Source organism: Phalacrocorax carbo, chromosome 28 (genome assembly GCF_963921805.1).
Source record: "Phalacrocorax carbo chromosome 28, bPhaCar2.1, whole genome shotgun sequence".
Taxonomy (NCBI): Eukaryota; Metazoa; Chordata; class Aves; order Suliformes; family Phalacrocoracidae; genus Phalacrocorax; species Phalacrocorax carbo.
In genome coordinates this window covers 417,894-432,079 of record NC_087540.1, presented here as the reverse complement: position 1 = coordinate 432,079, position 14,186 = coordinate 417,894, and the positions used below count along the sequence as shown (strand labels likewise).

The window sequence follows — 14,186 nt, the reverse complement described above, 5'->3', positions numbered from 1 at the left end:
GCTCCAGGTCCCCCAGAATGCCCGCGGCCTGCCCCTGGGCAGGTGTCCAGGTGGTGTGGGGAGGAGGGGGTGCGCAGGTGCCTGCTCTCTCCTCTTCCTTCAGCTTCGCTTTCACAGAAGGGGTCACCATGAGTCACCAGAGACATTTGCCTCAGACTTTCTGGGCTGTACTGAGAGGCTTTTGGAGGGCATCGCGGGGCACTTGTCCCAAACTCGGGGTTCGTTTAGCCCATGTGCAATAAGCCAATTCACACACACAGTCAAAATGTTTGTTTATTGCATGTTTACGCAGAGATGGATGCTAGGTGATAATTCCACAAAGCTAGCATGTTTCCTTGTGAGACTGGAGTTTATATTCATTCATAAAGACAAGGATGTTAGATGCTACTGTTTGGTTGATTTGCTGTGTTACATGCCCATCTTAAGGGCATATTACCTTTCTGTTTAACCACGCATGCTTGCAACAAGGTGTGTGTGGGGGCAGTTACTTTTAGTCACTCCTTCTTAGGGGTGTGTTTTCCAACATTATAATTGTATTAAAATGAATATAGGTTACTTTCAGGCAGCTAGTTTGAGCAGCTGGTGGGTCAGCAGATGCTTCCCTTATCTTGGTCTTAATGTGAGGTTTTTCAGGGTTGTTGTGTTAGCTTTTATGGGTTTCTTATCAGTTCTTAGCATTCTTTCGCATTCATCCTTTGATCATCCCTCATCACCTGGGGAGTCTTTCGGCTCTTTCTGAGTAAAACTCTTGATTTCCTGTCATAAATAAATCTCATTTTTCTCCCTCCAGTTCAGTACTGAGCATTGCAACTGTGACACAGATGTCACTTTATCTCTGTGCAACATGGATGGAATTGTAGACTTTCTTTGAAGAATTAAAGATCAGCTTCAGATCAGTCTGAAAATCCAGTATCTGGCGTCTGCTTGTTGCTCAAGTTTGCCCACTTGCTGTCCCTGGCAGCTACTCCATAGTTTGCTTGCCTGTGGCCTGGTGAATTCTTGTTCAAAGAGCAGGACAGAAACATTTCCTTGGGAAAAGAATGGCATTTCAAGGGCTCCCCCAGGAGGGAAACCTCTTACGAGCCGTGTTGCCTTCCAAATTACTATCCTGTTCCAGAAAGAAAAAGCAGGGAAGAATCCAGTTGGGGACTTGCCATGTCAAGGGCGGCAGCATGAGCTGGCTTTGCCCCATGACTGATGAATGCTGGCACAGTAATGACTCTTCAGGTGTCACAAGGGAAGGGGGCCATTGTGGCACCAAGTGCTGTGACAGGCTCCTGCAGAGGGTTCATTTGTCTGCATTAACTAACGATTGTTTTGTTCTTTGCACTCTTAACTGCAGGTCCTGCAGTCCTTCTCCAGGATCCACCAGTCTGATCTCCGGGGACTGAACTAGAGGCTCAGTGACTTGGTGATCATCTGAGCCCTGCCACAGGTGTTTTGCAGATGGCTGCTCCACAAAGCCCCCAGCGTCTCCCTGTCACCACACACAGTCAGACCTCGGGAACTGGCAGCACCGGGTGCCACCCAGGGAAGAAGGGTCAGATCCTGGCAGCTGGATGTTGAGCAGGGTGTCTCTCCACCACCCACTGCCCACACACACACTTCAGCTACAGCTCTTGGGCTCAGGAAGTGTGGTGTTCATTACCCATCACAAAATGCTGAGGCATTTTGTTACCAGGCAAGCAGAAAAACTCCCAGTTGAGAAAAGTATTTTGTGGCCAGTCAAGCTCCCACACCTTCAACTTGAGGCTATGCTCCTTATTTAATATATTTATTTTATCTAGAAGTGGGGCTCAGATCCCATGAGCTGATTGAGGGACCACAAAGCTGTGCACACATCTCCTGCTGCTTTGCGAAGAGCTTCAGGTGGAATGGGTCTTCTTGAAGGCAGTGTCTCTGGAGGCCAAGTGTCCTGGCTTGCTGAGGAGCTAGCTGCAGCCAGGGCTTTAGATGCCAGAGTAGGCAGGCTTGGTTGGATGAACACAGCTGAACAAGGCATGTGCTCTGTCATGCTGCTTTTCAGGAAAGTAAAGGCATAGCTTGTCCAGGAGATGACCTGGCCAGAAGTTATTGTCGCTTGACTTCTGCATCTTATTCCTCTGAAGATGCCTGTGAAAAAACAGGCAGGGCGGGGAAAGGGAAGAAAAGAAATATATAAGAGAGAATAGCATGCTTTACAGAAATAAAATTCTGGGCAGGCAGTTTCACTGCTTTGCTTAGTAAGAGCAAAAGTGACCCTGACAAGAACCAGCTATCCGGGCTTCCAGGCCCTGGGAAGCTCTGCCAGACCTGTGCAGACTGTGTCAGTCCTTATTAGACATGACTGACACTGGAAATGCCAGCTTGTGAAGCTATCTTAAGAGCTGGTATGTTGTCCACCACTGTAGTATCTAAACACTTTAACTGAGATAAAGAAGTTTGTGCTCTGCTTTGCAATGTTGTTTTTTTTTTCTCTCCGAAAGCTTCTCCAGCCATTCAAAGCTTGGCTTTTCAGGATTGTCTTTCTTGCACGAGATAAACATTCTCTGAGGGGATTTCAGACAAGCATTGTGTTGGTCTGAGGAGAAGTTTTACCACCTCTGTAGGTCAGAGCACAGAGCTAGTCCCAACTAGTCTGCAAGGCTCCTGCCAGGTACCACAAACTGTTCACCGGCACCACTGCAACCTAGTGACTTAGCTAAAACACAAGAGTGGCTGTGCAGCTGAGAAGAGGATCTGCCTCCTCACTGTCACTTGCTGCTCCATTGCAGCATCATACTGGCTCACTCCAGTACCTTGGTACTGCCTCCAACACTGTGGGGACTGAGCACAGAGCTGTGCACGCATCTCCTGTGACACAGAGTGGGGCAAGCAGGAGAGGACTGATCTTAAGCCCTGTTTGAACAAACCTATTCTCTGCCTCCTTGGCCTGGCTTCCAGATGCAGTTCCTGATCTGGAGGTGCTCCCAGGTGGTGCGACATCGGCACATCCTGTGCTGTAGTATCCTCCAGGCTGCCTGATTTTCCTTATGTCTCCACCCTCCTTGATGATCTTGTCTCCTGGATGCAGCAGGGCTGTTGGCAAAGTGCACAGAGAAAAGTCATGCCTGCCCTGGGATCAGGAGCCCTGTTTCAGCTCAGACTGTAGGCATAGCACTCTTCAGCTGAGCCACAGCCATGTTTGTTCCTGGCTATGGACCCACTGATCCTGACTACGGTCTGACTTCCCAGCTTGACTTTGGACCTGTTCTATCACCACGAACCTGCCTTGTGAGCTGCACTCTTGGCTGAACCTGACTACTGTGCCAGGGCCAACGGGACAGGACCCTGGCTGATGTTCAGCACCCTTTGATATCTCAGCCCTGCTCTGGCCCTGCTGATGATATTGCTTATCTTAACCGGCAGCATCTGCCGTGGCACTCCAAGGGCTGTAAACACGCTCCATCGGCAGCACCCCCTGACATCAGTCATGCTCTGGGGTCAGGAAGGGACATAAACTTGTCAAATTTAGTGTGTTCACATCAGGCCCTTTGTCTTTGCTTTACCTTTTTGCAGCGTTGGCTCAGTGATGTGAACATCACGTTCTTTGCACAGCTTGGAGCTCTTCATATAGCACGTGACGGCATTCCTGCGATACCGGTCAACCAGCTCTCCCAAGTCAGCCTCTACAGTTGATGGCAGGCAGTGCTCGTCAATGGGGCCATCCCCAGATCTCACCATCCGGCACTTTTCTTTCCATTCTATCGGGCTGTCTTTGTTCTGCAAGTAAAGAGCATGTCCCAATTAGTGTTCAGTGAGGCTCTGGAGTTGCTGCATTCCCTTCAGAGAAGCTACAGGCAGGGATTCATCTCAAAAGTTTGTGCAAACTGGAGTTGGCACCCTGCAATGGGATCCCAAGGACACTCCTCTGGGAGTGCAATTCCCATCCAGAGCTGGGTCCTCAGACAGATGCTCCCCGGAGGGCTTAGCAGAAGAGCAGCACGCTGCGCACAGGTGCCTCAGATGAAAAAGTCTTGCAGTGACCTTTTTGTTTCTGATTGCGTCAAGGAGCCAGAGGCATTCCCCACAGCCAGTGACTGTGCAACAGCACATTGGCAAGAGGAGGTAGCCATGGATTCTGTCAGAGTCCATCCAACCCAACATGCTCCAAAGAAAACATTTGGGAGTGAGTGAATGAGTGAGTCACTGTTATACTTCCATTGGACCATCTTGCACTGAGTGTCACAACTGGACAGGACAAAGTGCTTATCAGCACCTTAAGGGACAAATCAGTCTGGTGGATAGGTCGACTAGATGCTCAGAAGACAACTCCATCCCCAGACATAGAAACTGCTTCTCCCCCTTCTTCTTGCCAGTTACCAAGAAAAAAGTGTTTATCTCAACAGAGTGTTCAGAAGCCAAACGGGTTGTTTGAGATGGCTTGTTGCACCTCAGCTGCAAGGCACCATGTGGTCAAGGGACTACTGAGAAGCTAGTATGCATAATAACCCCTTGCCCTTTCCTTGACTGCTGCACTGTCTTCTAAACCACCCCGCATTCTCCAAGGCATGCAGGTGCGCTTGTTCTCCTGCCACATACACAGTACCTTCTCCCACCGTCTCCTCTCTCTTAAGAGTTTCCCAATCTCTTCTGTTTCATCACAGCTCAGATGTCGTCGTTCTGGCTCAGTTTGGATGGGTGGAACTTCCAAGTATATTAACTTTTGTTTGGGCTTGGTAGGAGCATGAGGCTTCATCTGTTCGGCTGTGTCCCCAGCAGAAGGTGGACAAGGGGCAGTTTTGCAGGTGGCTTTCTGGAACTGAGCTTCTACACCTAGGATAGGTTAAAAAACAAACAAACAAACAAAAAGCCCAGGAAGCCACTTTAGAGCCTAGCAGAAAGGAACATCTGATCCATGTTTAAGACAAAGGGGTCTGGCATGTTGTGCTGATTGGAACTCCCAACAGAGCTTACTAAAGAATAAGATCGTCTGAATTGGTGTTTTCCAGCTGCTACCAACAGCTGGAGAAAGGGTCTGCTTTGGATGGGCTGGATGATGAATGCTAATAAACAAAATCTAGTACAGGATGTTAAACCACAGGGTTCAGACTTTGACCCCAACCTGAAAGATTGGAAAACCCATCTCCTGCAGTTGGGCTGCCTATGGTGTTGGACATCCCCCTGATCCTTCAGGTTTTCCCTAGAAGCCACCTCCTGGCCACTCTGCTCTAGGACAATGGTCTCAAGAAGCCATATTCCAGACCCGCTTTGGCATTTCCTGTCTGTACAGAGATGCTTTCCCAACCCAGTGCTCTCCTCTCACCAGTTTTGGCACCTTGGGATTGTTCTTTCCTCATTTTCAGCCACTGATTTTGACAGTCAATCAGATCTTCGAGTCTTATAAAATTCCCCGGTTTTGAGGAAGTCAAGAAGATGACCACGTCCTCCAGATCGTTGTTGCTGACGGGAACTTTGGTCTGGTAACCAAAACAGAGAATGACATTGGGATCACTAAAAGATCCAGGCTTGCCCTAGAGTCGGAGGGGCAAGCTTTGCTTTTGCTCCGGATGCTTTTGCAGGGAAGCATGGCACAAAGGGAACCTGCTGAGATTTCACTGGATTTATCAAGCTTCCACAACTTGATAAGTCTCCTGCTGCCCCCTTCAGAGCTCTCGGCTTTCACTGTGCCAAACTTCCCAGCCTTCTGGGTTTCAGGAAGATGTTTTGGCTCGGACTAGAATGTCAGTTAACATCTGAACTGCTAAACCCTAATAAACCTGAGCATACTCTTCAGAGCTCTGTAATGCTGCAACCTGTGGAAAGTGAGGCCTAGTGTGAGCCATGCTGGGCAAACATGTACTGAATGGCAGTGCACTGGGGAGATGTAGGAGCCTGGTGCGGGGAAGACTAAGTATCAACACTGGGGAACTTGGTGGCAGTTCAGGGTCTACAGCAGGATTGTGACAGCCACATTACTGAGCAGTGACTGTCTTCCAAGTCTGTGAGGCACTGGGTTTCTTCACTCCCTCCTGGGACTTGCTCTAGGTGCATCTTTGCAGCTTTCCCTCCCCTTTGCCCTTCAGCTTCAGGTTGTGGGAGCCAGTCTCTGAGAGCAAGGCAAGTGAAAACACCCCTTGCAGAATCTCTTCCATTTGCTCTGAGTTGGCATGCAGGAAAATAGGGCAGAGTTGCTGCTGTTCATTATTTTTCTGTTCCCTATGTACCTTCTTGATGATTCTGATGAAGTCTTCTCTCTTGATCTTCCTCCCATCCATATCAGCCCTCTTGAACACGTTCACCAACCTCAGCTTCTGTTTGTGCAGGAGGTCTTGCAGTGTGACAAGTGCCTGGGGGTATGGTGCCTGAATAAGGGGGATGCCATGCTTCTTTGGGGGCTGGCTGCTCTTTGGTGGTGAGAGCTGAAAAGGATTAGAAAATACCCTGAGGTCACCATTATCCAGGATCACCGTGCCTATCAATGTGGCATCAGCTGAGTTAAGGCAGCGTCACTCTACTTATTTCACAGCAGACGACATTTCCTGTGCACTTCCATACTTACGTCTGGGCTGTCGGTCACGGCTGATTTGACAGCAGCGCTGCTGTCTGCTCTCTGTGCCTTTATTCTTTGCAGGCATCTTTTTTCTTGATTGCTGAGGGAAGGTTTATGAGTCAGCCATTTTTCAATGTTCCCTAAGCTTTCCAGCTCAGTTCGAAACTGCCTCCTCGCCTTAATCCAAGCCTCTGCCATTTGTAGACCCTCTTCTGTATTGGAGGTGGTCTCTTGGGAGCTGAGGCTGTCTTTCTCCTGGGGCAGCTGCAAGACAGACAAATGACAGAAATCTGTGGCCCGAGTTGGTTTCAAAAAGGGAGAAGCTGGTCTTGCCACAGGTGGAGCAAAAATAATGTGACACTTGGATTTGGATGGCCCACACCTCCTTGCTTTCAGTTTAAAGGCAAAAATTGGATACGTATTTCTCCAACTGTGTCATTGGAAACCATGTTCCAAGACCACTTCTGGCTTGACCCTCGATGAAACAATCACATCCTTGCTGCTCATGCTGGTACTTTATGTGACAATAGATGTGCTTCTTGCAGAATTGAGAGTTGGGGTCAGGTGGGTATGGTGGTTTCTAAAAATAGCAGCAGGCCCATCACAGAACAGTATGGAAACACGCATAGTAGGACATGGTCAAAGTGGTGGCCTCTGCGCGAGTACTTCTGGCTAAACTGGGAGGGGTGGGGCGGAGATGGGGCCATCAGCAAACCATAGAGCAGAAGAAAACGGGTGGGTCCTGCCATTTCACAAAATGCTGGCTCCAAGGAGCAGCTGAAATAACATGTTGGCCACTTTGCTTATGAAGAATGGCTGGAGTGCTCTCCACGCTACTTGGAGAGACAGCTCTCCCCCTCCATGCCACCAGCTGGAGCTGGCTCAAGCCATGTGTCTGGGAGAGCTCCTGCTCAAGCTCCAGAGCCAGCACCTGTGCAGAGGTGGCCTCCTTTCCAGGGAACGAGCAGGCCCACTGACGCCCTCACCCTGGCTGGCTGCTCGTTCTGCCCCTTGGCCTCTACTGGCAAATTGTCCCTCACAGCAGTGAGCAGGCGAGAATGAAAACCACAGCCACACCCCCTGCTCTTTGGAGGGAGTGATGCTGCTGGCACTTGGAGAGCTTCCCAACTCAGGGCACCCCAAACAGAAAAAGGCTGCTCTGTTGATGCTCCCATACCTGGGCCCTCTCTCCCAGCTTGCTGTTGTCGCTTTCTCTCCCAGTTTGCTGTGGAGGCAGTTCTGTCAAGATGACCCTTTCTGCTTTTCTGTTCTCTTCTTTCTCCTTCCTTTTGGCCACGGGTACCTCCTGTTTTTTTCTGCCGTTCAGCCCAAATACAGACTGTTCTCCCTACAGGACCCCAGGAATGCAACAGCAGTGGTTAATCTCATCTGTCTTTTTTTTTTTTTGTTCTTTTTTTCTAAATAATGCTCTTGTCTCTCTCATCTTCCCATTTTTTCCAGTTTCTGTCAACAGACACTTCTTATGGATGCAACCAGAAAGCCCTTCTGTTATGACCAATGAACGAGGTCATCAAAGAGCTACTTTTTGAAAAGGGCCACAGTTCCTTTTCTGAGATGAACAATACTCAAAATAGGTAATTGAATGGGAAGATGAGCCACAGTAAGAGAACTGCTCAGAATCATTATCTGCATATTTTTTGTGTACCTGTTTCTCCTAAAATATTGCCACTTGACTTTCTACAATCAAGTGACACAACAATTGCATCAATCCATATTACATACCTGTCTTCTCTGCCTGTATTCTTCAGTAGGCAATGGCAATTCAGGGCTCTCAAAAGGAGTTTCTTTGTGCTGCCTTCCTTCTGTGTCTGCACACTGTGGCAACAGTCTGAAAATACACACCAGGGTGAGTCGGTACGAGTGCAGGAAGAGTTTCTTCTCCATCTTGTGCTTTGGCAGCAGAGTGAGCTCTCTTCACCCAATTGTCTTCCCCTTCATGCAGACACAGAAAACCCTGAGCTGTAATGCTCAGGTGTGCCTCGGGGAAATCAAAGAGATGAGCTTTCTCCATAAGGGAGAATCTGGGACATGCAGCTTGATGCGGCCCTCTTGATGGAACAACGAGAGCATTTGCATCCTGTGCAATAAGCACCTGGAGATACTGGTATCCCCCTCCTGGCCATTACATTGACCGCTGCAAAGAAGTCACAAATACTGTGGGACTTCCAATCCAGCAAGGAAATGCACTGTGTGACAACGTGTGATAACAGTTCATAGAAACACTGGGTCCAAAGGAAATGGGGGAACAGGTTTCTCAGAGAGCTTGGGCAATCTCTGTCCCTGAAGGCAGACAAGACTTGATAAAGGCCTAAGCAGTCTGGTCTGACCTCAGCTGATAGCTGACTCTGCTTAGAGCAGCTGGTTGGACTAGGACCTTCCGAGAGCCCTTCCAACCTCCATTAGTATGAGTCTATAAAGCATCCTGCACAAGCACTAAAGCACAAGGCCACTCTAATCAAGTTCTTTCAGAGTCTCACCTGCCATGAAGCCCTTCTCCCTCTATCTTCTCCTCTGCTTCTTCCTCCAGCTCAGTTCTGGCTAATATCTCTGGAGAAAGGCCCTTTCGCAGAAGGCATAATGTGTGATGAACAGCCGCTGCAAGCATGGAAGGAGAAAACCTCTCAGAATGGGCAGGAGGAGGCACAGCTCTGCTCTGCAATGCCAGAAGCTGTTTGGGACATCACTGGGATTCCTTCTGAGACCTGGTTTCTTGGAGGGAGATCTTAAGCCCTTCCTGACATCAGCCCTTGATCCTGTTTAACCCTCGATAGCCACATTATTTTTCTCCTGCTGTGGCTAGTCCTTCCTCTGCACAGCAGCTTTAGGGGGGAGACAGATCTCGGCACTTAACAGCCTCTTTGGGGGAACAATTTCTTGGCATTGCATACATGTTTGGTATACAAAAAATTGCTATCATGGAGCATTCAACTCAGAGACCTTATATCTCTGATGTTCCTGAAGAATTTAGGTCAAGGAGCTAGACTTCCTAGCCTTAAAAGAGAAGTGAGGTCTCGGCACAGCTTAGCCACCTTTGCACAGTTGTTCTCTACATGATTTTTCTCATCGAATCACGCCACGATGATTCCAAGAGATACACTAACCCCCCAACCTCCCACAACTCAAGGCAGAGTTTGTGATGGGCTTCTCCAAACATTTGCTCCCTCCTGCACAAACAAACTCCTAAAATGGAAGAGGTATCCCCCAGGGCATGGAGTGCAGAGGCAAAATATACTTCAGCACCGTCAGCTGCAGTTGGTGGTAGTGAGCCCTTCTGGGATCTTGCTCCAAAACAAGTCCCTTGGGATTTACCAGGAGGGGTAAATAGAGGCACATGGGGTGCCTCTACCATTCCAGACATCTGTTGTAGCCTGAGCCCTAAATGCCCACCAGTAATGAAGACAGGGACAAGCACAAGCCTCTTGCCAAGGAATTGGTCACAAACATTACCTCTTATTCCCATTCTGCTCAAAGCTTTCTCAAATTCTGTGAATATCTTTTTGCCTGTGAGAGAAGCTTTTCGAGGCACTGCCCTCATTTCAAACCTGGAAATAGGAAGAAGGCACCGTTCTGAGAAAAGGGCTTCTTTGCTGCCAGATGAATGTCAAGGTTTCTCTATGCTCAACCCCACTTCCTAGGCCATTAAGGGAACCACCAAGCAGTGCTGGCCTCAGGAATGGCTCAGCAGCCCCTCGCTAGACAGAGGTTTTGGGTTTTTGCCTCAGCCTCCTGTGCCATCTTCACCCAAGAAGGTGTTTCAGAGATCCTTTGATTTATGTGAGTTTCACAGAAGGCATGGAAACGTCACAGACAGAGGACTTTCATGCACCTGGTCTTTGATCCACCCTCTAAGAGAAGCTTTCCATGATATATTCAAAAGAATGGAAATATTAGGATCTTATTTCTGTTACATGTTTGGGCACTCTCTACCAATGGAAGGAGAATGAGCAGATGAACATTAGGAGGGTTGCCTAGATTCCTCTGCCTAGCAAACCCCCTCTGATGGGGGTAATAGTAATATGTAAACCACACTCAGTTGTTTAGTCATCAGAGAATGAATAACTCCAGACTAAGTAAAAGCAGGGATGAAGTTAACTGTAAACCAGTAATTTGACAGAGTGCTACCAATCATGAGCTGAGCACATCTGCATTTGGTCAAACAAGGACTGCAGAAACAAATATACTCACTGTGGAAACTGGTAGACACGGCCAAAAGAGCTCGGATAGTCAGGGACTTCTTTGTCTGATATGACCCATTTCTTCTGCAAACAAGAACAGAAACATGTGACCTGACTCCAGGGAAATGAACTCAGTGCTCACAATGGCCTTCACATAGCTCTAAGAATTAGCAGCCTCTCAGCAAACTTCTGGCTGAGTGCTGCCCTTGCTAAAACAAGCTGCACAGCATATCATCTGCTAGGGTGAGGAATGTTGCCAGCCTTTTTGCAAGGACAAGAGTTGACGGCATCAGGCAGGAGAGTCCTTGTTTACCAGGGAAGAAGTCAATGGAGGCAAACACAAGGAAAGGCCCATTACGAGCCTGGGTTCCTGGCTGCTGGTTGCAGTGAGGTGGCTTGCTTTAACTATTGCTGAACAGGGAGCAAATGATTCTGAGCTGGTTTTATTCCCTGAGTCCTTCCAAAGACTTCCAAAGTGTCTGCACGCTTCTGCAGCGTGGAGGAACTGAGCCACCAGCTCCTCTTCTGTCAGGCCAGGAGAACTACACCAACAACGTGCCAGCAGCCACGAGGGGTCTCAGCAAGGCCCTGGTGTCTCTGTCCCTCAGCCTCATGTGCAGAGCGTGGGGTGAACATCATCACCCCTGCCATTGCTTTGGCCTTTCTCCTGTTTGTGGCGAGGCCCTTCCAGGGCTTTCCTTTGACCAGCAAAAGTAGTCCTGTGTACCCTCCCAACACCCTTGTATCACAGCAAGTAAAAGAAAGAAACTACAGACAGCTTTTACTGCTACAGACCATGCCTAGCCCAAGTGACCCAGCAGGGCTCAGTTCCCCAGTGCCTTGACGGGATGTCAAACCCACTCTACGTAGCACTGGAAAAATAATAAACTTACATTGAGCAACTTCTCTACCACATACGTAGACTTGTTGAGGCTCAGTAAAAAGTCTTCGCAAAATGCCATTGTCACTTCTGTTCCCCGGATAGCAAGAGTGCCAATATCCTTTAAAATGAAGTCTGTGTCTTCTCGGTTTTTTAGGATGAAGTAGAAAAAGTTCAAGGTTTCCTGCATACAGTTCTGCACAACATCCTCAGAATAGGGGACATGCGTGTGGATCTTCTTGGAGGTCACTGACACTTTCTTAATCTCACCTGGAAAAGAGGAGGAAGACTGTAACTCAGACAGCCGTTAAGCAGACTCAAATAAAGTACCAGCAGCTCTCAGGTAAAACACATTGCTATAGCGCTGTCTGGTCTAACCACCCAGTTACAGCTCCTTAAAGGAGCTGATGTAGGCTCCTCCTCAAGTTAAGGTCAAGTCACTCCATTAATGGATGCTCTAAGCTGCAGCATAATTCCCTAAACAGAAACAGGAACCAAGAACCTTGGCCTTCTGTGTCCACGGACCTCAGCCACCTGTGTCCACAGTGCACAGGAGGGCAGGACATGGGAAGAATGAGGCTGGTTCCCATGGGAGGAGCAGTGGATGCTGGGGCCCATGGACCTGAACCCACATGTAGTGCTTTCCTGTTCTGGGGAGACTTGGATATAAACAAAAATAAACCATGAAGCTCTTAGTGCCGCTCAGGCCCCATTGACAGCACGCTGCAGATACAGCAACAGCAGAAATGGTCAGAAATGGCAGCAAATCTGGCACATCAGCAGGTTTCTGTCCTAGCTATCATTTCCGTCTCTCAATCAACACTCTCTACGGCCAACTTGGACCCACTTCTCTGCATAAAAGTAGCTCTAAGGGCCTGTGGGCATTTGCCTCAACAAGGTTGAGTGCGGTGCAAGAAAAAAGTATCGGCATCATCTCAACAGCTTTACGGTAAACAGTTCCAAAAAATGACCATCAGCCAGCATGTGTCCTACAAATCAGCAAGTATGGCTGGCACAAAGCCAGTTGCTAAAGCAGATGATGGAGAGACAGTCTAACTTTGTACAGCCTTAATAAAAACTAGTCCCAAAGAAATGGCCCCTTTCTAGGCATTGCTACTTGGTGGGCTGATTGTGTCATCCCACGGAGGTTGTTCTCAGGGCCTTCTGAAGGCCTCTGTGTCGTCCATCATTGCTTCTAAACAACGACCAGCATAAACCCCAAATATATGGATGTAGAGGGAAGCAAAGACTTTCATTGCTGTTCTTACCAGGAACAGGTACAGAAGAACATCGCAGCTCACGGATCTGTGCAATTGTCTTGGACATCAAAAACAGAGGTCTCTGAAACGTGAGCACCTCGTTATTTTCGAAGGAGAGCCATTTTTGAATATGAAATGTCCCCAATCCTGTTATGCTGACAGCCTGAGGCTGGAAAAAGAAGAGCAAGCATTTGTAGGTTGAAAAACAGAGTGAGAGTTTGCAAGAAGGGGTGCCTCGTGCCCTGCTGTCTCCTGGTGCAGAACACTTTTCCACACCTCAACCAGATTTTTATTTCTGTATTTCTATATTGCATATAGAAATATATTTTTAATATTACTTTTTTTTTTTTACATTTACTTATTTTATGTCTCTCAATTTATGGAGAGGCTGGTCTTTGGCACATTTGTGACAAATCTGTAAATCACAATGCAGTTCTGGGAAGAACAACGGCAACAGCACTTCCTGGCACAGGGCTGCTGGGACCCCATAAGCCATCTGGGTGAGGAGCAGGGCAGAATCCCACCTTTTTCTGCAGGAGCTGCTGCTGAACATGCTTAGACACACTGCTCCAAATAGTAGCGACATCTGGAAAGCAAGGGAAAGACACGACAAGCTCTAAGTCAGCCATGTCTGTAGACAAGGAGATGGCAGATGCAAGGATGCTCCAACATGCCTCACAGGATAAATCCATCTGTGACACAGGCTGAATCTTTGAGTGGCCTCAGCCTTCTTCCAAAAGGACATCTTTCCCTTCAGAACCAGATCCCTGAGTGTGATCCACTGCTGAGGGAAACCCGCCCCATGGGACTTCCAGCACGGCAAGGGGAGGGTGCTGTGTGCACCAGACTCTGTGGTGCTCAGGGTGTCCCTACGGGCCCCCCCTGCAGGGACAAAACCCACTTCCCACAACAAAACATGACATTCATCTTGTCTGCAATGATGCTTGTCAGAGAGCTCCCAAAGGCCTTACCGTTGACGGAAAGCTTCTTGAGGGTCGGAAATGTGACTGTGCTGCAGCCATCAGCCTTGCTGCACTGCTCAATGTTAGTGATCAGCGCTTGCAGGTTTGTCATGTTCTTGCTTTGGGTCAGCACGTGAGACTGCTGGGGGAAGGATTTTGATGTCTCTTACTGGGAAACACCCCTTCTCCAACGTCCTTGCCTGTGCTTCACCAAACAGCTGTCCCACCGCCTCCCTGTGTCCTCTGTGTCTCGAGAGACTTCTCGTGTCCCCTGGTCAAGGTCCCGCAGGGAAATGAAGTGAGGGTCGGGGGCGTGGGGTTATAATGAGGAGGGGCTCTGTGACATGGGCTGATGTCACAGAGTGATGACTCCCACAT

At 48.6% G+C, this 14,186-nt stretch overlaps 1 protein-coding gene across 1 annotated transcript; it reads right to left on the bottom strand.

Annotated features, from left to right (window-relative positions):
* Nucleotides 1-1,735: 1,735 nt before the first annotated feature.
* Nucleotides 1,736-13,920, bottom strand: EFCAB12 (EF-hand calcium binding domain 12). The gene is made up of 13 exons (XM_064474702.1): nucleotides 13,818-13,920; nucleotides 12,856-13,098; nucleotides 11,601-11,857; nucleotides 10,718-10,791; nucleotides 8,255-8,360; nucleotides 7,689-7,859; nucleotides 6,509-6,775; nucleotides 6,186-6,365; nucleotides 5,285-5,438; nucleotides 4,568-4,794; nucleotides 3,528-3,741; nucleotides 2,892-3,057; nucleotides 1,736-2,175 (listed from the first exon to the last, which is right to left on the bottom strand). Exons 1-13 carry the CDS (start codon nucleotides 13,918-13,920, stop codon nucleotides 1,950-1,952), a joined length of 2,388 nt encoding a protein of 795 aa, XP_064330772.1. The 3' UTR covers nucleotides 1,736-1,949.
* Nucleotides 13,921-14,186: the final 266 nt, after the last annotated feature.

Excerpts from the sequence above, each read along its gene's own strand:
- EFCAB12 (XM_064474702.1), bottom strand. The coding sequence starts at position 13,920 with ATGACAAACCTGCAAGCGCTGATCACTAACATTGAGCAGTGCAGCAAG. Across the intron at positions 3,742-4,567 it reads AGAGGAGACGGTGGGAGAAG|AACAAAGACAGCCCGATAGA; the intron begins GTACTGTGTATG and ends CTTTACTTGCAG. Across the intron at positions 3,058-3,527 it reads TGAGCCAACGCTGCAAAAAG|CCCTGCTGCATCCAGGAGAC; the intron begins GTAAAGCAAAGA and ends CTTTGCCAACAG.